The 20,832-nt window shown below is 49.4% G+C and overlaps 9 protein-coding genes across 9 annotated transcripts; 6 read left to right on the top strand and 3 right to left on the bottom strand.

The window, feature by feature from the left end:
* Positions 1 to 52: 52 nt before the first annotated feature.
* On the top strand, positions 53 to 1,528 carry F4812DRAFT_416794 (phosphoglycerate mutase-like protein). The gene is made up of 3 exons (XM_047933121.1): positions 53 to 399; positions 490 to 966; positions 1,106 to 1,528. Exons 1-3 carry the CDS (start codon positions 327 to 329, stop codon positions 1,264 to 1,266), a joined length of 711 nt encoding a protein of 236 aa, XP_047792570.1. The 5' UTR covers positions 53 to 326; the 3' UTR covers positions 1,267 to 1,528.
* F4812DRAFT_416791 (uncharacterized protein) lies at positions 1,529 to 3,022 on the top strand. The gene has a single exon (XM_047933120.1). It carries the CDS (start codon positions 1,545 to 1,547, stop codon positions 2,703 to 2,705), a length of 1,161 nt encoding a protein of 386 aa, XP_047792569.1. The 5' UTR covers positions 1,529 to 1,544; the 3' UTR covers positions 2,706 to 3,022.
* A 140-nt stretch (positions 3,023 to 3,162) lies between these two features.
* Positions 3,163 to 5,263, top strand: F4812DRAFT_456258 (uncharacterized protein; the record flags this gene model as incomplete). The annotated part of the gene is made up of 3 exons (XM_047936955.1): positions 3,163 to 3,582; positions 3,634 to 4,038; positions 4,109 to 5,263. The coding sequence occupies 3 exons, from the start codon at positions 3,163 to 3,165 to the stop codon at positions 5,261 to 5,263; spliced, it is 1,980 nt and encodes a 659-aa protein (XP_047792568.1).
* Positions 5,264 to 6,227: 964 nt separating this feature from the next.
* F4812DRAFT_416787 (DNA repair protein rhp51) lies at positions 6,228 to 8,061 on the bottom strand. The gene is made up of 3 exons (XM_047933119.1): positions 7,678 to 8,061; positions 7,458 to 7,605; positions 6,228 to 7,388 (listed from the first exon to the last, which is right to left on the bottom strand). Exons 1-3 carry the CDS (start codon positions 7,756 to 7,758, stop codon positions 6,577 to 6,579), a joined length of 1,041 nt encoding a protein of 346 aa, XP_047792567.1. The 5' UTR covers positions 7,759 to 8,061; the 3' UTR covers positions 6,228 to 6,576.
* Positions 8,062 to 8,085: 24 nt separating this feature from the next.
* Positions 8,086 to 12,024, top strand: F4812DRAFT_258352 (nucleoporin Nup120/160-domain-containing protein). Its single transcript, XM_047930780.1, has 3 exons — positions 8,086 to 8,877; positions 8,934 to 10,973; positions 11,024 to 12,024. Exons 1-3 carry the CDS (start codon positions 8,259 to 8,261, stop codon positions 11,863 to 11,865), a joined length of 3,501 nt encoding a protein of 1,166 aa, XP_047792566.1. The 5' UTR covers positions 8,086 to 8,258; the 3' UTR covers positions 11,866 to 12,024.
* A 374-nt stretch (positions 12,025 to 12,398) lies between these two features.
* F4812DRAFT_258347 (vacuolar protein sorting-associated protein 26) lies at positions 12,399 to 13,687 on the bottom strand. Its single transcript, XM_047930779.1, has 2 exons — positions 12,878 to 13,687; positions 12,399 to 12,731 (listed from the first exon to the last, which is right to left on the bottom strand). The coding sequence occupies exons 1-2, from the start codon at positions 13,562 to 13,564 to the stop codon at positions 12,447 to 12,449; spliced, it is 972 nt and encodes a 323-aa protein (XP_047792565.1). The 5' UTR covers positions 13,565 to 13,687; the 3' UTR covers positions 12,399 to 12,446.
* A 377-nt stretch (positions 13,688 to 14,064) lies between these two features.
* Positions 14,065 to 15,789, top strand: F4812DRAFT_416783 (60S ribosomal protein L9). The gene is made up of 6 exons (XM_047933118.1): positions 14,065 to 14,147; positions 14,325 to 14,412; positions 14,566 to 14,613; positions 14,752 to 15,007; positions 15,138 to 15,315; positions 15,394 to 15,789. The coding sequence occupies exons 2-6, from the start codon at positions 14,367 to 14,369 to the stop codon at positions 15,445 to 15,447; spliced, it is 582 nt and encodes a 193-aa protein (XP_047792564.1). The 5' UTR covers positions 14,065 to 14,147; positions 14,325 to 14,366; the 3' UTR covers positions 15,448 to 15,789.
* A 943-nt stretch (positions 15,790 to 16,732) lies between these two features.
* F4812DRAFT_456253 (uncharacterized protein) lies at positions 16,733 to 17,722 on the bottom strand (the record flags this gene model as incomplete). Its single annotated transcript, XM_047936954.1, has 1 exon — positions 16,733 to 17,722. The coding sequence occupies one exon, from the start codon at positions 17,720 to 17,722 to the stop codon at positions 16,733 to 16,735; it is 990 nt and encodes a 329-aa protein (XP_047792563.1).
* A 1,516-nt stretch (positions 17,723 to 19,238) lies between these two features.
* F4812DRAFT_416768 (uncharacterized protein) lies at positions 19,239 to 20,757 on the top strand. The gene is made up of 2 exons (XM_047933117.1): positions 19,239 to 19,826; positions 19,926 to 20,757. The coding sequence occupies exons 1-2, from the start codon at positions 19,536 to 19,538 to the stop codon at positions 20,190 to 20,192; spliced, it is 558 nt and encodes a 185-aa protein (XP_047792562.1). The 5' UTR covers positions 19,239 to 19,535; the 3' UTR covers positions 20,193 to 20,757.
* Positions 20,758 to 20,832: the final 75 nt, after the last annotated feature.

Genomic DNA, 20,832 nt, shown 5'->3' with positions numbered 1-20,832 from the left:
GGACCCGGCATCACCATCGCTAAATATAGCAGAGATGAACGAACCGCCAGAAGTTCCACCGGGGGTTTGCATAAGTCCCGCAAATGCGGCGTCATTCATTCAACTACATCCCTTCTTCTTGTTCTTGTCCTTGTTCTTATTCTCCTCCTTCTCATCATTGATTTTTCTTACTTCCCTTAATGCCTATACCTGCTTTTTCCTAGACTTTATAGAAAGAATTAGACGATATCCGTCCTTCGACAATAGATTAGAAATTAGAATAGATACCTCTTAACTGCCTCATATATACCTAGGTAGCTATACACTTAATCAACTACGTCATCGCCATGGCGCCCAATTCGCGGCTCATCCTCACCCGCCACGCTCAAGCCGAGCACAACGTCAGCTTGGACTATAGCAGTGAGTCTCGCTCCTTCACACGCGACCGGCTCAGCCCTATAATAAATAATAAAGATAATAAAAATAAAAATAAGCTGACATACATAAAAGTCCACGACGCACCCCTCACGCCTCTGGGTAAGAAACAAGCCGCCTCCCTAGCGCGTCAGATCCCAGACCTGCAAAGCTCCGCGGAAGTGATCCTCTCGTCGCCGCTGCGGCGCACGCTGCAGACGACGTACCTGGGATGGGGCCCCGCGGTGTCGCGGCTCGGGGGCCCGAAGAGCGTGGTGCTGCTGCCGCAGGCGCAGGAGTGCAACGACCTGCCGTGCGACACGGGGTCGGCGAGGGAGGTCCTGGAGCGGGACCCCGAGTTCGCGGCGTTCGACCTCGAGCAGCTGACTGCGGTCCTGGACTGGACTAGCAAAAGGGGGTTCTGGGCGCCGGGCGAGCAGGCGCTAGCGACGCGCGCGGGGTGGGTTCGCAGGTACCTCCGCGACGAGAGGCCCGAAGGGGATATCGTGCTCGTGGCGCATGGGGATATTTTGAGGAGGATCACGGCGAGGCCGGGGGCGGGGCCGAGTGAGTGTATGTACTTATATGCCTGTCTACCTACCTAACCTAATTTCTTTGATGAGATTTTTTATTATAGAGCGGGTGCGAGCTGATTTTACTACTTATTTACTTACTTATTTACTTACTTGCTTACTTACCTACCTCCTTTTAGACCCCTGGAAGAATGCCGAAGTGCGCATCTTCGAGTTCGACCCGCAGTACGTCGACACCGACGAGTGCTTCCTGTACCAGAAGGAAGACGTCGCGGCTGCGGGTGGCTACGGGCTGACGAGCACGGAGCTGGAGATCGAGGAGGCCGAGGGGCGGCTGTAGAACCTGCGGCGATTCATCGGTCAGGGGCGTATAGACAAAGAACTGAAATGTTAGTCAGTGTCGGTTTGACTTAAGTTACCTTGTTGTCCATATAGAAAGATAGAATATAGATGAAGTTGCTGGACTAAGGAAGAGCTAGTACTGCGTGACTGACTCACTGGTCTTGTTCTAATCCTTATCCATACCTCTCTACTTTCTGCCCCTTATTCATATGCTGTGAGTTGATCCGGCGGTAAATTCCTACTGTACTGACTTATTTGCGAGATAGAACCCTCACCATGTCAGCAACCGAAGGAGCAAACGTCTCTTGGATAGAGAGCACAATATATTCCAACCGGTTCACATCGACGCGTTTAGCAAAACACACCATTCAAGATCATAGAGGTTACTTTCCAAAAGAGCCATATAAAGACGCCTCATTCAAAATAGTCGTACGAGTTCTCTCGATACCTGCTCCGTTTCTTCGACTCCCGGTCCCATTATCATATTTCGACGAGGCAAGAATCATGGCCGGGCCAAGCTTAAAAACACCGCTCCCCCATACGGGGATCATCAAAGTGTACTCGGCAAAGGACGACAGTCACCTAGACGGGACGAATCCGCGGCATATCCACCTGCACAAGAAGATTCCGTCAGGGGCAACCGTGTGCTGCCACCCTTTCACCGCCGGCGGTATCGTCCGGAGTTCTATCGACGCTCTGCACTTCCTGACTTCCGATCGGTTCGTGCCGCCAAACGTAGATCCCCACACGGACACGGACGATAAAGCCTGCGCTTGCGTCGGGTATGTCCGGTGCGTATATCGGAAACTTCACTTCGCTCTGGTGTCCATCAAGGTCGCCGTGGAGGACAACAAAACAGTCGAGCAGGCAAGTGGGAGCCGCGGTGTGCCCGCTTCAATGTCCCCGGTGGACGACGTGGTCATGGATCCTATTATGATCAGGGATCTCCACAGACGGCATGATGCCAATGGTCTGGCTCTCCTCGCTCGTACGCGGCACAACAAAGTCATCAGGGGACGCATTACGGTCCTGCCGCACAAAGCAGTAGACCCATCACGTCATCTAGGCACCAGGCTCGTGCTCGCACAATTCGATCCCGCCCTCGGCTGTATGGACGTAGGCATGTGGGTGTATGCCAAGCAGCCAGAAGTCGAGAAGCGGGAAGGCCCGACGGGCGGGAGCCTCGCGGGGCCGGACAACACGCCGCGGAACTGTCCTCAGGTTTCCGATTCCCGCTGCGATTCCCCGTGTTACAACCTGCATTATGTTCCGCTCCTGTTGGTGGGACACGTCGTGGAGATCTGCGGCCGCGGCCCAGATGGACGTGTGGAGGTGGCGATTCAGTGTGCTCACGAGGTGCTGAGTAAGATCTCTGCCATGCGAGACCGTCTAAGTGGTAGCTACTGCAGCAGATGCCCGCCACTCGTATGTGCCTAAAGTGCCTAATACATAAAAGCAAGGGAAATGAGGTTGGTTGGTTGGGTAATTTTAAGTGGGTTGGGGTGGTAAAACTCAGCCGTAGAACCTGCATTTGGAGGCAGAGACGTACTTGGACGCTGACGTATCTCGTAATGTATAATAGATAGGGGACTGGTGCTGTATATGGTAACTCTGCATTGTTGGGCAACAATGCATTTAACAGGTACCCCTAACCTAGGTACTTATACCTAAGGCAGGCTTACCTGCGTGAGACTTCAGTGGACCTATCACAATAAGTAATCTCTTGCAAGTAAGGCAATAGCGCTCAATGGAACTTAAGGGGCTGGTCTTGTATAAAACGTATGAAGGGAGGGGGGGGGAACAAGAAACTCACAGCCTTGTCTCTTCTTTACTTATCCCACTTCTCGAACACCTTTCCCGCGTTGTGCTGCTCTCGAAGCTCCCGCCAGCAACCATGCCTTCTTCTCTTGGAATTACCCTTCTGATGCTATTTTACCGGTATCAGAGAGCTATGGCAGAAAGTTCCGCTGATGTGATACGCATCGAACTCGAAGATCACAGGAATAACATAACAGCCTTGCAGACGGTGATTGCGCCCCCTTGGGTCTCATCACAGGGCATTCGCAGCACCTCCAATATCTTATGGAGTTGCATCGTCACTCTGACCGCATGCGTTTATACCTCGCTCCACCTAGACATAGGAAGGATATCTAGCTGGAAGCGGCGCCTATGGATAAAGGTCGGATGGGCGGTCACCGCTATTCTTATGCCGGAGGTCGTAGTTTGTATAGCGGTCGTTCAAAACACCCAAGCGCGACAACTCGTCAAAAATCTCAACGAAATGAGGGAGATATGGAATAAAGTAGGAACAGTCGTGAGTGACTACTCCTGGAAGCTGATGTACTTTTGACTAATCGAGAACTAGGTCTGTCCGAAATTCGACCTTCGTTACGGCTTCTTTGTTACCATGGGCGGCCTGCAGGTGTCATATAGTGACGTTGCCAACGAGGATGGTACATGTAATCCATGGTCGATACCTAAAGACAGACAAAAAGCCTATTGGTCTGAGCCGGGGCATACCAAGACTCTATCAGCTGAAGCGGTTGTAGCTCTCGCTGGTACGGGCGAATTCTTTTACGTGCCGCGACAGAGTATCGATGATAAAAGCAAGGCAGACGCGATAAAGAAGGTCTTGGTCGTCTTGCAAGTGTCGTGGATGACCGCGCAGTGTATTGCCAGAAAGGCGTATGGCCTGCCTTTGATGCTCTTAGAGATTCATACCATGGTACACGTTGTTTGCGCCGTCATACTGTACGTATGCTGGTTCAAGGTTAGTAGCCTGTGCTCCTCTGGCTCAGGACTCAAACGGTAACATTTCATAACTAACTATCAAGATTTAGAAACCACTAGATGTGCTGATCCCCAACGTCTTGAGCCACCAAACCTGCACTGAACGCCAGGATAATCTTCTTAAGCTTCTACTATTTGAAGACGGGCTTAGGCTGTCCGAGCAATCCCGTCCCGAAACCATACCTCTAGTAAACGAGCACGGTGTTGAACAGCAGGACATATCAGTAGACATATCAGTGCGAGACGTTGAGGCCGCGTTTGGAGGTGGTCAGGGTATTAGCCTACACGTTAATGATGTCCTCTCAATCCGAAGACTGAGCGACAAAATTCTCTCAAGCCACCTACAGCCTGAAAACATGATACCGTTTGGGCTCCAATACAAGGACCTAATAACCAACGAAAGCACAACAAGTGTAACAAGCGTAACAAGCGTGACCAACGAATGCATAATAAGCGTTTCCGTCGAAGACTACTTGATGATGCAGAAGGTAATTGCCGCGTTTACCAAACCCAAGGAACCGACGTTAAATCGAGCCATCTTTAACCAAGATCTGTTCACTGAGCGGGTTATGCCCGAGGTCAGAATTTCGATCTTCGAAGAGAATTCAAATATACTAAGTCCTAGCGTTAAACGCGACTCGTTTTATGCCCTCGTTCATTCCCTGCTATTAAGCCGAAGAAATCGGCTGAGATCTCCGCTGAGAACTCGGCTGAGAAATCGGCTGAGAAATCGGCTGAGATCTCCGCTGAGAACTTCGTGGCTCGCAAGACTAATACTCGTCCTGGTCCCGGCGCTGTACGGCGGTATCCACTTGGCAGCCTGGAACTCCGATTTCCCTTCTGCCCCCGAGGAGTGGATGTGGAAGATTTCGTGCTTCATCATTATGGGGACTATTCCAGCGTTGGCGATTGTCAGTATGATTGGCATTATGATTGGCATTATGATTATCATACCGATTGTCGTTATAATTGGCATTATGATTGTCCCGAGGCTTGACTCATGGTCTGACAAACAGGTGGAAGGGTTTGAACATGCACTTAAGATGGGCGCACTAATTTCCTTCGGAATAGCCGCGGGCATATTGACAATAATCTTCTTAGGCGCCCGGCTGTATGTCCTTGTGGAGGTTTTCATATCCTTGCGAAGCGTGCCGATTGGAGTATACTTGACCCCTAGTTGGCTTCAAAGTAAGGAAACTCAATAGGGGGGGGGGGGGGGGGGGGGGGGGGGGGGGGGGGGGGGGGGGGGGGGGGGGGGGGGGGGGGGGGGGGGGCGCCCCCCCCCCCCCCCCGCCCCCCCCCCCCCCCCCCCCCCCCCCCCCCCCCCCCCCCCCCCCCCCCCCAGAGATAGGAACGGGTTGGGAGAGATATGATCTATGGGAGAGAGGTAACCTTGGTTGGCTTTGAAAACTGAGACTTTTTATTTTTTTTTTGTATATTCGGCGTTGGAAGGGAGGAGGAGGAGGAGGAGGAGGATATGTGTTCGTTACACCACCAGCATTATTAATATTTACCTCGCATACTATACCTTGGAGTAACCATATACCTATGGATATGTCTTATGTGTATGTATGCGTGTATGTATAATTGATGCGAAGCGCTTGGGTTGGTCGTACGGAAAGGGTGTCCGAAGAAATCTGGTACCTTTCGTTTTGATAAGCCAGTGACTTTTTTTTATGACTGACTTTTAATTAAAAAGAGACGAGAAAATGAGGATATTAAGATGTTAAGAAATGTAAGTAAGTGAAGCGAGTGTGTAAGTGTATGAGTTTGAATGGACGAGTTTCATCTGGGAAGGGAGCTTAGTTTCTTCCATGGACAAAACGGTCCGTATTCCGTCGACCGAAACGTAAAACACGACTAGTTATTCGAGACAGCTAACCAATCTTTAACAACAGAAAAAAAGAGTATAAGAGGGAAATAAGTCAATCACCACTCTAGGTTGTCAACTATAGGTCTATATATGTTAGGTAGGTAAAGACATACATAGCCCTCTCTACCTAGCGCTTTGGTCAGATGGGCGTCCGCCGTCAGCTCATCGCCGCGCTAACAGAACGAGCTGGATCGCCACCCCTGCTAGGTTTACATGGCATTCCTGGTTGGCGGGTTGAGGCTGTCAGGTTAGGATAGTCTGCTTGTTAGTCCTCGGCCAGACCGTCAGCAAATACGGATGCTCTCGTAAACTTAGGATTAAGCGGCTATTATAGGGTGTATATTACGTTGGAATAGAAGCCGTCTCGGACCTGAGGCCCTCTGCCAACCTTAAAATACGACGAATGCTTGAGAAATATAGAGCGTAAAAAACAAGGAAATACATAAAGCTCCAAGCATGCAGTCAGTTACCTCCCTTCGAAACGCCAAAGCCATGCATGCATGCCACTCGTGAAGAAACCCAGCCATCATATCCCGTAGTCATTTCCTTCGTCCCCCCTTTCCTTTCCTAAGCGGTATAACTTCAGACCACTTCCAAAACTTATCTTGGTACCTGATTAATGCGGTCTATGCACCAGACTAATCATTACTCCTTTTCCATATCCTTGGGTGCCGGGTCCCCGATGCCGTCCTCACCGATGGCAAATAGACAATCGCTTTCGGGTAAGCAGGGACTGTCGTAGATCTTGGCGATACGGGTCTCACCACGGCCTTTCTTTAAACTGATTCGCGTCGTACTGGCGTGCGCGATGATATTACCGCCGATGGGCTTCTTGGGATCCGGATTAAACATGGAAGACGGACCACCGTCAACTTGCGCTACGACTTGGTTGGTGATGACTACGGCGATGCCAAATTCGTCGGCCAGCCGTTGTAGCGTACGCATGAATTTGGCCAGGTGGGTCTGTCTGGACGACAGTTCTCCTCGACCGAGGAAATCTGTGCGGTACAAAGATGTAGCGCTATCTACGATGAGCAGCGAGAACCGGGTCTCGCACATCATGGTGGCGGCTTGAGTTAGGAGCTGCAGCTGATGGTCTGAGTTGTAGGCGCGAGCATAGGCGACATTGTCCAGGACTTCCTCGCCGGATAGACCATAGCGGTTGGCCACGGCGAGGAGCCGTACTGGTCTGAATGTGCCTTCCGTATCGATATACAGACATTTGCCCTCGCCGCCGCCCATGTCAAAGGGTAATTGGCATGTGACTGCGAGGGTATGGCAGATCTGACTTTTCCCGGTACGAAACTCGCCGAAGAGCTCTGTCACCGAGCCGGTCTCGATACCACCGGCTAGCAGAGTATCCAGGTTCTTCGATCCCGTAGTGATGGAAATCAGTTCACTTCTTCGTAGGTGCATCTCAGTAGCAGTTGTGAAGCCCATAGGAACCAATTTAGATGCTGATGAAGGTTTAGAAGAGGCTTATTAGAATTGGAAGAATTGACTTGTTTGTGCATTTTGAAACTTACCTTCAGCAAGGATTTTGACTGCCTTCTGTTCTGATATTCCCTTGACCTGCTCCAAGATACGTCTTGGAGTGTAAGCGACCGACTCGACGGTCTGATAGCCTCCCTCAGACAGAAGCTGACAATCGCGCTTCGTCAAGCCTGAAAGGCCCTATAGTAAAGCCAGTTAGTAATGAATTTAATACCGCACATGCATTTCTTAGAAGGGCGTTTTTTATCTTACCTCTAGGGCGTGGATGGGCGTTGGCGCACCAGGACCAGTCGGTCCACTGTCGTCAGCTCCATCTTCGTATTCCTCCGCCATATTTGCAAGCTGTACCTGTCTGTGCCTTGACTTAGCAGGATAAACTTTGAATATAAGGGCAAGAGAAAGAGAAAATAGTGTGTGTGTGTCTGTGGGTAAACTTGATTTGAGACTTTATAGACGCGTCGAACGCGAAATGTGGCGAGAAAACAAATGGAAATCGCGGAAGCACGTGAGAAATAAAAATCAATTTAACTTCGGATCTAGCCAGGGAAGGTCAGGTTGGCAAGTTAGGTATGTATTGTACCCACTTGTTAGTCTCCACAAGGAACTTTTAGGCTTGCTTGGCCTGTTTGGCTGTTTGGTAACTGGTTACTACCTACCTACCTTGGTATCAGCAACCACCTACTTATCGATAAGCTCGGTTCAGCCAGCCAGTACATAGTAACTTCTTCAACTTGTTTTGAAGCTTTCTTAAATTCCCCGTTGCGCGCGTCATTCACAAACATTCTTGATCTATCTTGACGACACCAATTTCCCTCGTAGGGCTCCCATTCAGCATGGCGGCCGCTGTGTATTCCTACAAGGAAACCCGCCTGAACTTGGAACCATCGTCAAGCTCGTACATTGTTGATGTTGAGCTCCCTACCACGAGTTCCCAGGGACGAAGCCAGCGTGCCAGCAGATCAGCTAGAGAAATCTCTAAGAAAGATGCTTCTCGGGCTACTACCTCCGCTATCTACTACCGAAAACACCATAGCTCCCCTAAAGGCTTCCTTTGGCGTGTTCTTGAAGGCGATACCGTTTTGAGCATTCGAACCGTCGATCTCTACAAACCGAAGAAAGCTGCCGACACAAACCTCATCCTTAACTTTCACTTCCAACACCCCATCATACCCAGCTGTGTTGCCCTCTGCGATCCCCCAGACCACGACGCGCTTAGTATTTTCATCCTCGATACTGCTAGCCAGCTGTATACCCTCTTCTTGAGGCCCGACTCTTTTCGCAAACGCTCATTTGTCGAAACGGGACTCGGAGACGCCTGCAAGATTTACCAGCCCAATGCCTTTCGCAACTTCAAGCATCCGTATAGGCTTATCGCAGTCAATAATGACCAGCTAGTTGCGACTCTTTCCGATGGTGGTCACATACGATTTGATAGAAATACGGGACATAATGGTTTGTTTGCAACCCGTTTCGTTCATAGGCTGTATGTATGCTTAACATTGCTCTAGCTCATCACTCGCCCTGGAAGGAGACATTCTATAATGCGAAAGGCTGGTTACGAAGTCTGTTAGGAGGCCGCGGAGATCTAGATATCAAGGCCGCGGCAGCTGCTGTCCACACAGACCTAGGACTCAACAGTGCATCGTTCCTTTTCACCGTCTGCCTCGATCATCGATTACGAATTTGGAACCTGAACAATGGGCAAGTTCTGGGAGCTGTAGACTTGCTTAACTCCGAAAGAGACCCCCAGGAGACAGGGAAGTGGCAGCTAGATGCCTCGCAGGCGAACCTACTTCGTATTGTCGGCACCACCGAGGGCAAACGTCTACTCGTGACGTATTCTCCTGTCGGCCCTGGAGAGTTCAAGTTTTGGATGCTGAGGTCTGACAATGCAAACTTTGTAGATGCAGATGATCTCTATCCCGACCATGAGCTGGTACCTATCCCTCCACTTGGCTCCGATGTCTGGACTCTCGCAGATTTCAGTGTGGCGGAACATTCATCATCCGGGGTGTACAGGATGTGGCTTTTATGGAAGAACAATATGGCGTACAGAGTTCAAGAGTTGACGTTCTTGATAGACGAACTCGCCGAAGTCTGGCAGGAGGGTTGGCGATCAGTATACTCCGACACCGCCATACCGACCGCACCACTATCTAGCCCATCCGACCCTACAGATCCTACGGAGAAGTGGTTGCAATTAATATTCTTCCCTGGGAGATTTCCCAAGGCAACCGTGGAGGCTGCACTCAGCGCTTACGAGAGGGCGATTGGAAGACAGAGTAACATTTCGTCTCGTAACGGCATAGGCCTCGCTGAGTCGATTTGTTCTGCCATCGCTTCGACCTCGTCACTTAACAAATTATCATCAGGTGACATGGACTACGAACAATTTAGGACCTCGAGCGAAATGCAATGGCGAAAATTTTATAGAATCTTAGTCGAGCTAGATAAACCGAGAGGGGAGGCCTTATCATTCTCTTACGATGCGGAATCGGGAATGCCATGGGTCGTATGCGCTGATAGCATCTCCGCCATCAGAGAATGCAGTAAGCTGGAGTATATCTGTCACAATCCACAAGCAGAGTTTCAAGGCTCGAGCGAGGTTCCAACTCTTGTCACCGCTGGTACCAATTTTGTTGAGGGTTTCTCGGACAGCATGTTGCAGATATGCCATTCTGTCATTCGGCCAGAAATGCTAGAAGAGTCCTCCAAGTCAGATCAGGAACGGCTCCAGTTTGTTTCGGATAAGACTGGATTCTGGCGTCAAATCACCGACGAAGATGCAGCTCAGGTGACTGATGCGCTCGGTTCAAACTTCGATCTAGTAACAACAGAACTATGCGACAAGGTGCTTGCGACATGTAACGAAACTTGGAATTCTCCGCATCCCACCGAGCTTCCCCTAACGGAATTTGGGCGAAAAGTCATCGTCAAAGCAACACAAGATTTAGTCGAGGTACAATGGAATGTTAGCTTTAGCCAACTAATCCTCCTCGTTCATATGGAATTCGAATTCGATCGTCCTGAGGATGCTCTCCACAACCGCGTTGAGGTGGGCGTTATATACCGAAACCTGCTTATAATACTTAAACGATTGGAGCTCCTTCGATGGCTGGTCAGTACCCAGTTGACAGCGTCGCTTACGAGGGCAGACAGGTCGATTTCGGTTTCGAATTCCTTTTCTGACAATTCTCCCGTAGCCCCCAAGCGACAGCCTGAAGAATATAGAGCTCTCACCGCGCTGGAGGGCAATGTAGGACACCTTCTCGGAGTGCCCGAACCTGGGGCTGCACCGTCAGGAGGACTGCCCTCGATAATCATGCATATCGCTGCTGACCTTTGTGCTCCCGCTAGTAACGTGGAGCTACAACCTCAATATATACAGTGCGGTCTGCTTATTAGAGATAGGGCGGATCTTGCGTTTGAGTTGAGTCCATTCTGCGAGCAGGACCCCTTCTCAACCTATGTACAAGGGCGTGTACACCTTGCCTTGAAGGATTTCACGACCGCAGCCACATATTTCAAGAGAGCAGCATACGGCATGAGTAAGTGGCGATAAAGAGGGCTTAGGAAGCTTAGCTAACGGTTCGTATAGGCTTACCTCAGGCGAACCCCGAAAGGCATAGCAGTGGTCTTCTGGACGAGACAGAATGGAACCTTCTATTTGCAGGACTGCCGCGATATTATGCTCATATCGTGGCTCTTTATGAGCACCAGAAGGCTTATTCGTTCGTTATCGACTTTGCTCGTCTTGCTCTCCAGTTTGTAAACAAAAATACCGAAGACGCCGCAAAGGTCCGAACGGAGATCCAGTTGCGCCTGTTTAGCGGTGCTCTATCCACTTCACAATTCGAATTGGCGCATTCCACAGTCGTGGCTATAAAGGATCATGCTTTGCAGCATTCGTGTTTACAGGCACTTATCCAGAGGATGTGCGATAACCTCCATAACTCCGAATTAGTCAACCTCACGTTCCCGGGCCTACAAAATGCTGTCGACGACATACTTGCACAGCACTGTCGGGACACGGTGGACGTTATAACCGGTGTACCATATCATCAGATCCTTTATGCTTGGCGCATCAAGCGAAATGACTACCGCGGTGCTGCCGCGATCTTACTTGACCGCATCCAGAAGCTTAGGCAGCTCGTGGAAGGCGACCAGGTGACGGGAGAAGATATTCTGGATACAGCCGTGACGAGACAATATCTAATGCTTATTAACGTCCTAAGCTGCGTGGATCCGAAACAGGCGTGGATTACGACCGAGGGACCGACGCGCCCAATCAAACTCGGCGAAAAGGGCGATCTCTCGAAGCGCAAAGTGGTGACGTTGACCGAGATCCGCAAGGAATACCAGGACGAGCTCGACCGCATCGCCGCCATTCAGAACGACCAATTCGGGTTCGCGGCGGACGACGAGATGGAGATCCTGTGAATGTTCAGGATGGATAATAAGGAACGATTGCAAATGTATAACATTAGTTAAGGAGTTTTTTATTTTTATTTTTACTAGATGATACCTCCTGAGCTTTCAGATTTAAGACCTCGGGATTTCTCTTCACTGAAGCTCGCAACGCAATATGAATAGGCACAAAAGGCGAATCGTAATGGGTCAATGGGATGAATTGACTTGGCTTTGATTGAACTGAACTATTTATTATAAACCCTCATAAGTAGTAACGCCTTGGCTATCTCTCTTTGTCTTCCTCTCTCTCTCTCTCTTTTCTTCTTCTTTCCTACTCGATCGATCACATGATTGCCAATTATCAAAAGACCAAAGAACCACTTAAACGCCGTGCCGTCAATGCTCGACCTTGCGGGAGGGGGTGTGAGGTAGAGTTCTTAGTAGTAATAGCAGTAATAGCAGTAGCAGTAGCAGTAGTAATAATAAAGAATATACAGGGAATTAGTTTTCCTTAACGCGACATGACAAAAGTTGTAAATTATAATAAAAAAAACACAAGACATGATTTTACGCCCGTTTACGTTGGGGAAGGGGGGGAGAGGAGAGGGGGGCTACGCTTGGACGGGTAAGGGCAACGTGCGGGTGGACTCGGGGACGGAGACGACGCCGCCTTGGGAGTCGCCGTTGGCGGCGGCGTCGGCGGGGGCTTGCCGGTAGAGGATGATCTCGGACTGCTTGAAGTAGCGGCGGGCGTCCTCGTCGATGAGCACGAGGCTGAGGTAGTACCGCGTGGAGAACTTCTTGTTCACGTCGCGGAAGGTGGGCGTCAGGTCGAAGCCGCCGAGGAACAGACGGATGGGGATGGTTTCGCCGCGGGAGGGGGAGCCGTCCATTATCTAGTAGGAGAGAAAGGGGGGTTAGTAAGTTGGTTAGGTAATTAATCAAGTGCTTGATTAGTAGGTAGGGAGAGGAAGAGGGAGAGGAAGAGGGAGAGGAAGAGGGAGAGGAAGAGGGAGAGGGAGATCTAGGCGGAATAGCTCACCTCGAAACGCACGAGGGTCTCGCTCTCGTTATATTGGTTCGGCGCGGCGCCGGTGGTCTCCCTCCGGATGATGCTGAGCTCCATGTGCTTGATCTTGAGGCGGACGAGGAGGAAGTATATGCGGCCGACGATAACGTCCTTGAGGTGGTACTTGGACTTGGAGTACTCGAACTCGATGTGGAGGCAATCCTCGATGCCTACGTCCATCTTGATGGAGGAGTTCATCTCGGGGGGAACGCGGTAGCTGTAGACCCAGAGGTCCTTCTCGCGGATGATGTCGGCCATGCGGCGGGCGACGGTGACGCGCACGAAGTAGCGCAGCTTGACGTTGATGCCGTTGTACGACTCGTACTGCTTCTCCACGTTCTTGAAGTTGAAGTCGAACGTCTGCGGGTGCTGCAGCTCCCCCGGCGCCGCGAGCTCCTGGTTCAGCGACAGGAACTCGTAGTGGTTGCCCCGGTCGAAAAACATCTCTATCGTCCCGATGAACTGCACCTTGATGCCCGTGTGTTCCAGCCGCTTCCCGTCTTTCGGTCGCACCGTCACCTGGCCTTTAACGGACTCGCCGTCCATGTATAGAGGCGCCTTCTCCCGGCGCTGCTTCTCCCGTATGTCCACGACTTGGCGCTCATCGCTATCTTCGAGTACTATATCGATGTCCACCGGCGTGGCGAAGAAGTACGACATGCTGGGTGGGTTGAATTATCGAGTTATTGAGTTGTCGAGTTTGTCGTGTGGGGAGGAAGGAGGAGGAGTGGAAGTCGGAATTGGGAATTGGGAATTGGCCGTTATAATGTCGTCGTATGCTTGCTCGATTGTTGTTGAATTGTTGAATTAACTTACAAGTTACTACCAGGTATGTATGTATTAGTTACATGTATACATACCTAGGTAGGTAGGTCACCGTAGCCTGTAGGTCTAGGTAGTTAGAGGTATGTATTATTCTCCTGCCTGGCGGCCCCCACATTCATTCGTCAGATGTCAATTGCGATTGGGGATGTGTTCATGTGGCTCGAGCTTCAGCTTCAGCCTCACCAGGAAACATCAATTCGGTGGACCTCAATTGACCCTTCGACCTCAGCCACGAATTAGCCCCCACCGCTGTAGCCCTAATGGAACGGGACTTAGCAAAGTATCTTGTATCGATATTCTGGCACTTACCCCAATCTAAGCTTAGCGACTGGCCGCACAACGAATTTCCTCAATTGATTGAATTTTTGACTTTGGCTCTGGAGACTTTTTTCCCCGTTCAAGACGACATCACATTCAGGTACGTTTTAGAACTCCCGCGCCCGCGCACGATACCCTTCCACCATTAATTCTTCCTTTGTTTGTTGTCATTTAATTAATTGACATCGCATCTGCTGGTTTCTGGTTTCTGGTTGTGTAAATACACTTTGGGGACAAATTAGTTAACTCATCTATTTTTCTTCTTGAACTTTTCCAGGTCCATTTCTCCCCCGCCTCACCCTCACCTGAACCCGTCAAGATGCGATACATCCACAGTCTCGAGACCTTGGAGATTCCCGAGGGAGGTACGTTTTAGTCGAACCGATTCACCCCGTGGTGGAAACATCGAGCCCAGGACTTTTCGAACTTTTGGGTTTGGGTGTTTTTGCCGCTTGGGGAGATGTCGAAATGTTGCGATGCAATTATACGAAAATACTGACGTGCGACTCGCGAAATAGTCAAGGTCCAAATCAAGTCCCGCAATGTCACAGTCGAGGGCCCCCGAGGTACGATACCATTATCCATCATTCACCATCTATCACCCACCATCCACCATCTACAGCCAAGAAGAATGGCGAACCCGCAAAATTGGAGGCGTGAAGGAAAGAAACGAAAAAAAGGAAAAATCTAACGGGGAAAAACAGGCAAGCTTTCCAAGGACCTGAGCCACATCGCAGTCAACTTCTCGCGACCCAAGAAAAATGTTATTGGCATTGAGATTCACCACGGATCGCGAAAGGACGTCGCCACCCTCCGAACCGTCCGAACCCTAATTAACAACCTGATCGTCGGTGTCACCAAGGGCTTCAAGTACAAGATGCGTTACGTCTACGCCCATTTCCCCATCAACGTCAACGTCGAGAAGAACAACGAGACTGGCAACTTCGAGGTCGAGATCCGGTATGTTTTTTTTTGCGCTCTACCTAATTATTATATACCGGAGGAATACAGCAGAAATATTTTATATATTTTATATAAAGTAAAGTTGAAGACGAGGGGAACAAGGTAGCTGATTGTTTTGAACCAACAGAAACTTCATCGGTGAGAAGCTCGTCCGAAGAGTCGTCATGCAGCCCGGTGTCGATGTCCAGATCTCCACAGCCCAGAAGGACGAGCTGCTACTTCTAGGCAACTCCCTCGAGGATGTTTCCCAGAGCGCCGCCGACATTCAACAGATCTGCCGAGTCCGAAACAAGGATATCCGAAAGGTACTTGTTCACCTCTTGACGCGCCTCTTTATGCATATAACATATATAGTATAACTCTTGCTAACACGAAATTTCTAGTTCTTGGATGGTATGTACGTGTCCGAGAAGGGCAACATCGTGGAGGAGGTCTAAACGGGTGGACACAACGGGACACGAATGGTTTCTTTGCTTTTAGGGTCTCAATACGGAGTCGCCGGGGTTCATCTGCATCTCACGTAGCAAAAAGAGTAGCTGCGAAAAATGGAACCGAATACTGAGCAACTTGTGTTTCTGAAACTCTGGATTGCCTTAGGTACCTAACCGGTCATTTGTGAATTGTGAACTTGATAACGTTTATGATGCTCGGCTTCAGGGACAAGTTGGTATTCGGACGATGAGGTGTGGATTTGAGATAGAATTCTTGTCCAGATACCCGCAATGACCGTTGAGAAACTGAGGAGTATCCAGAAATTAAATTAGTTATATCCTTTTCAATTCTTGCCCGCTGATTCCAATTCCATGCCGAAAGCCTTTACGATGTAGAATGTATTGGCTGTATCTCGGGTAAAGAGTCTGATCAAAACAACTACTTGACCTTTTTTAACACACGTCTGCTAATATTCAAATAGTATGACTAAACGCACATGGGTATATATATCAAGGTTTATGGACTAGGTACATCAAGTACTTGTTCTTGTTCACGGGAACTAGCGCAATGTCCGAGTCAAAACGAAAGGTTGTTGTAAGTCGTTGAATCTCATCTTGATTACGTAGCCTCGAAGAAACCCCCTCGAGGCACTAATAAACGTCCCTTCATAACTATCTTAAACCTTCATCCGTCCCATCTCATTTCCAGGTACGTGCCCCCTGGTCTTCTCGCGCCAAGCCCTCCTGGCTCGTCTGCGAGACATGTCCTCATTATGTGTTTCGTATGTACAAAGTTTCAGAGGCTCATCTCCACCGCTCCCAAATCCATATCCATTCTCCATGTTATTCATATATCGACATAGTTCTTCGTTTTTGAGTTTGTTTTGTGTTTTTTATTTGATTTCATGTCCCAGTTGATCTCGTCGAAATTCTTCGTCCATTAGTCTAGATAGAGGAAAAGCCTCCATGTTCCGAAACGCCGTTTTAGTGATGGGGTGGTTATAAGATAAGGGTCGATGGTGGTATGTATGTCGGTTTGAATGGGGGAAATAAATATCGTGGATGAAGGGAATTATGAACTCAATTTCGAACGGGTAGGAGGTTGGTAAAAATACAGGGTAGGGTCGGTGGTTTAACTTCTTCTCGAGGGACCTCGGGAGACTCTTGAAGGTCTTGAAACCCTTGTTCCTCTGGATTGTCTCGACCGTCCCGAACGTCGCGTATCTCGTGTTCTCCTATCGGAGCTTAAACTACCTGTAGAAAAGAATGGTCAGTAAACCCCCACTGGAGTTTATCTTTGGGGGATGAACTCGCTAGGGCTGCTTGCAGTATAGGAGTCAGTATAGTACGAACTACTCCAGTCGCTCCTACTTCGAGGAGGTCTCTCCCTGTTACTCCTTCGCTGTTTTTCATCCCTCCTCTTCAGGCCTAGGAGTAAGGCAGCTGCACCTAGACCGGCAGCTAACCAGCCCACGTCGCCTCCGGATTTCTTCTCTTTTCGAGCGGCTGCCGAAGTAGGTCGGCCTCCGCCGCCGCCGCCTCCGCCTCCAAACCAAGTTCGGTGAGTTGGTCGTGGTGCGGCGGCGTACGCGCTACCATGTCTACTTCCGCGCCTTGAGTATCCTTCTTCGATAATCTCGATTCGTTCCGTTTCTCGCTTCTTCTTGCCTCCGCCGAAAATGCCGGCGACCACGTCCCAGAGGCCTCTGGCGATGCAGCAGAAACATAGCAGTAGGAGGAGGATTACACCAGCAATAGTACCAACGACGATACCGGCAATTGCACCTCCGCTCAACGAACCACTCGTGGTTGCGACAGGAGTCGGTGTGGTGGTAGCTGAGGCAGTTTCACTAGCCACGGTGCCGGTAGTGGTAGTCGGCGCAGAAGTCTCTACAACAGTGCTACCACTAGTAACCCTATAAGGAGCCGAGTACTGAGTGGTGATAACACCCACGGTAGTCCATTGAGTCCAAGAGCCGCCACCATTTGCCATACATTGGCCCTCATGAGCACAGTATTGCCAGACGGCGCAGCAAATGGGACCACAGGCGATCTGCCCCGATCCTTCGGGCGGTACACAGGGCTCTCCTGAGCCTCCCGCCGGTGCGGTCGAGTCGCCCAGGAACGAGCTGAAAGTGCTGGTGTAAGTTTTTGTCTCAGTCCATGTGGTTGTGTAAGCAACGGCGTCCTTTTTGGCGACGACAGCTTGAGGATACGGGTGAGCGAGGACGGAGGGTAGGAGTAGGGAGAGAAGAAGTGGTTGACATCGGCTGGGTCGCATTTTGATCAAAGATCCGTCCAAATATGGACGAGACTGAAAAGCACCGGAATGCGGAATGAGGTAAGTGGCCGAGTCTGAGACAAGTTTTGTCTCTTTTCGCGCACCAATAACCGCCAATACTGTTTGATTCTTTTCTGTGGCCTCCTCCAAAAAACTGAAGTCTGATTAATATCAATATGGGATAAAGGCAGCTAGAGTGAGGAATGTTAGTTTAGTAAAGACTCACATTTCCAAATGTCTTGGGCTTATCAGATTGTTACACCACCAAACTGATTAGTGCGGCCTGCTCAAGATAGCATCAACAAGTCGGTGACGAAAACCGCCTTGTCCAAACCAGGATAAAAAGAAAGAAAGAATGAGGGTATGAGAAGGAGGGGAGAAGAGGGAAAAAAATGGAAAGTAGCGGAAGAGAGAAAGTCGGTCTTTCCTTAACGCATCCTCTTTACAGGTGGTGGGTTACAACTTCCCAGCCTCCTCCGGTACGGGTATGAGGAAGGTGATGGCCACAAAAAAAAAAAAAAAAAAAAAGCTGCGAACTGGGAAAATACCGCGGGGCTGGGCGAGGCCTGCCCTTTTCTCTCTCCGGCGCAAAGATTGGGAAAGATGAAAACAGAGGGGGTTGGAAAAAATAAGAACTGACAGGGGTTCACGATCTGATGTCAAATCACATCTAAGTTACTATTCTTATGAGAAGGAAAGGAACCAACAGAAATTATTAAGATAGTAATTAATTAATTAATTATTAAATGATTTGAAAGTATTTTTTTTTCTTTTTATCTGTCATCAAAGTCCTATCCTTCTTCTTTCCAATTGAACCTCCTTTTTCTTTCTCACCTCGAATGATGCGACTTAAATAAGGCGTAGTTTTCTATCGCAATATGCAAGATGACCACAAGTGAATGGTGAGTTGGCAGAGATAGTTTGGTGCGACTAATACATAGTACTTCTGTACCTGCAACCTTCTAAGGTACCTAAAAAAAAATACTTAACCTGGTCTGTGCTCATGGCAGCAGCACAGCAGCCTATCAATACGAATAGACGGGCTGGATGGGGTAAAAGCCAGTCTCTCCTCACCCCACCTGCCCACTTCACCAGCTTCACCTACACAACGTTCGCAGTTCCTGAGGTGTCAGGCGTGCAGGGTTCTTGGGAGAATTCCCTTCAGTTGGTTAACTGCTGCCCACGTTCCTGGATTAGCCCGTCACCGAAGGTCTCAAGTTCCATGGAAGAACTCCCATTTGCTTAGATGATGGGCGTCACCGCTGAAAAAAAAGCCTTACTTTCTTAAACACGAGGTGCATATACCCCACGACTACTACATGTATGTAAGTAGTTCCCACAATATGGACCCTGACTACATAGTATGCTGCACATATAAGGAGAAAAAGTATCGATGATGCAATTCGATTCGATCAGGTACCTGAGTAAAGAGTAAACAGGTAAGATCGATTTTACATTGTCAACTCAGATGTGGTAAAGATCTCAAGCCATCTTGCAAACTTTCAATAGTTTCAAAGTTTCAATAGACTCTTCCTTTCAGTCAGAGCACAGGTAAATTGTAATAGATACCTTAGGTACCTAGGTACCTAACCTAATCTAAGGTAGGTAGGCGCTTTATGGAACTGTAGGCTATTTCTTATCGGCCTCAAGTTCGGCGTTATCTCTTCCCCTATAACTTTTGACTTTAGTCACCAATTATCACGCCTTCAAGATCTAAAGCGGCTATTACCTACCTAAGGTACCTAAGGTAACCAGGGTAGTCTTTTACAACAACGTTTCCTTGCTAGAAAAATCATGCAAGTGCCCCGAAACCATGGCATCACCATTCTCGGCCCCATCTCGCAAAGGTGACGCCTGGTTTTTCGTCGGCCTCACTTCTTCCTTCCCCGACATCACCGACTCGGGTAGCGCCGTCCTGTCCGAATCCCGCCCGTGCGCTGGTCAGGACTCGGCAGTCCCCGGATGCAAGGTCTTCCACGTGCCTGCCGCGGACAGCTCCCAAGCCCGCCAGATCGAAGGCGACTCGGTATTTCGTCCCGAGGGCGGACTGCGGGATCAAGTGCTCGTGTTTAAATACAAGGGCAAGGTTCACGCTATCAATAATGTAAGTTTTAATACCTACCTGCGCTTTGACTTTTGTATGCTTTATATAAGAGGTATCGTGGTTTTTGTGAGAAGGTGGTGACCAACAGCGGGAATTCAGCGATGTCCTCATTCATCGTATCCCCTATCCGAGGGCACTCCGTTTGATATCGAGGACTTTGGCGTTGCGCTGAGTGCTGGAATAAGCTGCCCGAAGCACGGCTGGTCTTTTGACCTGTTTTCCGGGCGGGCAGACCGCGCCAACTATAAGTTGGGCATATGGGAAGTTCAGTTGCGTCCCAATTCCGGTACCCAAGCCGCAGCCGGTGACGAGAAGGATGAAGATGATCAAGAGGTGTGGGTAAGAAGGAAACAGAGAATGGGATGACGTGGCACCCCGAAAGACAATTGCATATTGCTATGTCTCCTTTCCTGTCCTTCTCGCGAGAGACCGAGATCTCTATGTGGCTTTCCGAGCTGTGATTTGAACATGTAGACCCTCCTGATACAATAAGGCCTATTCAAGAGGGGTTACCTGTCTGCTTTCGGCCTCCGGATAGTCTGCAATATCATATCGAGATTTACCCTTTTCTCCATTAGCAAATTGAACGTTTCCTGGTCTTTTTTAGGGGTTAAAGGGAGGGTTCTGTTTCGCGCTTTTAGATTCCGGTCCGCGTACTAGTGATCTTGACGACAATTTACGTCCCGACGGTCGCATGGCTTCCAATCTGACATTTCAAAGCTCTCGAGTGGGATAAGTTCAAGGAAAAGGTTTATCTACGCGAAGGGTGATTTCAAGGAAAAGATTGAAGCAATCCGTCTTCATATCACAGACATGTATGAGATCAGCCTTGAGTATAGAAAAGCTGAGCTACTTGAGAAGGTAGGTACCTAAGAATGGTGAAGAGTTGAAGTATTTGAAGTATACGAAAGGTACGTAGGTACAATACATTAGTTTCGACTCTTGAGTTCCAGCATGTGGCATGTGCCTATGACGGCAGACCCACTTAATTAACAGCTTATTGCAA

The sequence above is a fragment of the Daldinia caldariorum genome (assembly GCF_022478825.1).
Source record: "Daldinia caldariorum strain CBS 122874 unplaced genomic scaffold F4812scaffold_3, whole genome shotgun sequence".
Lineage (NCBI taxonomy): Eukaryota > Fungi > Ascomycota > Sordariomycetes > Xylariales > Hypoxylaceae > Daldinia > Daldinia caldariorum.
The sequence above is the reverse complement of the archived record's forward strand: the minus strand, read 5'-3'. Positions and strand labels throughout refer to the sequence as shown.

Bases quoted from the DNA above. Each gene is read 5' to 3' on its own strand.
- F4812DRAFT_416794 (XM_047933121.1), top strand. From the start codon at position 327: ATGGCGCCCAATTCGCGGCTCATCCTCACCCGCCACGCTCAAGCCGAG. The intron at 400-489 runs GTGAGTCTCGCT...CATACATAAAAG, and splicing joins CGTCAGCTTGGACTATAGCA to TCCACGACGCACCCCTCACG. The intron at 967-1,105 runs GTATGTACTTAT...ACCTCCTTTTAG, and splicing joins GGGGGCGGGGCCGAGTGAGT to ACCCCTGGAAGAATGCCGAA.
- F4812DRAFT_416791 (XM_047933120.1), top strand. From the start codon at position 1,545: ATGTCAGCAACCGAAGGAGCAAACGTCTCTTGGATAGAGAGCACAATA.
- F4812DRAFT_416787 (XM_047933119.1), bottom strand. From the start codon at position 7,758: ATGGCGGAGGAATACGAAGATGGAGCTGACGACAGTGGACCGACTGGT. The intron at 7,606-7,677 runs GTAAGATAAAAA...GCTTTACTATAG, and splicing joins CGCCCATCCACGCCCTAGAG to GGCCTTTCAGGCTTGACGAA. The intron at 7,389-7,457 runs GTAAGTTTCAAA...AACCTTCATCAG, and splicing joins AGTCAAAATCCTTGCTGAAG to CATCTAAATTGGTTCCTATG.
- F4812DRAFT_258352 (XM_047930780.1), top strand. From the start codon at position 8,259: ATGGCGGCCGCTGTGTATTCCTACAAGGAAACCCGCCTGAACTTGGAA. The intron at 8,878-8,933 runs GTTTGTTTGCAA...ACATTGCTCTAG, and splicing joins TAGAAATACGGGACATAATG to CTCATCACTCGCCCTGGAAG. The intron at 10,974-11,023 runs GTAAGTGGCGAT...CGGTTCGTATAG, and splicing joins GAGAGCAGCATACGGCATGA to GCTTACCTCAGGCGAACCCC.
- F4812DRAFT_258347 (XM_047930779.1), bottom strand. From the start codon at position 13,564: ATGTCGTACTTCTTCGCCACGCCGGTGGACATCGATATAGTACTCGAA. The intron at 12,732-12,877 runs GTGAGCTATTCC...CTCTCCTACTAG, and splicing joins AGACCCTCGTGCGTTTCGAG to ATAATGGACGGCTCCCCCTC.
- F4812DRAFT_416783 (XM_047933118.1), top strand. From the start codon at position 14,367: ATGCGATACATCCACAGTCTCGAGACCTTGGAGATTCCCGAGGGAG. The intron at 14,413-14,565 runs GTACGTTTTAGT...CTCGCGAAATAG, and splicing joins CTTGGAGATTCCCGAGGGAG to TCAAGGTCCAAATCAAGTCC. The intron at 14,614-14,751 runs GTACGATACCAT...GGGGAAAAACAG, and splicing joins CACAGTCGAGGGCCCCCGAG to GCAAGCTTTCCAAGGACCTG.
- F4812DRAFT_416768 (XM_047933117.1), top strand. From the start codon at position 19,536: ATGGCATCACCATTCTCGGCCCCATCTCGCAAAGGTGACGCCTGGTTT. The intron at 19,827-19,925 runs GTAAGTTTTAAT...GCGGGAATTCAG, and splicing joins AGGTTCACGCTATCAATAAT to CGATGTCCTCATTCATCGTA.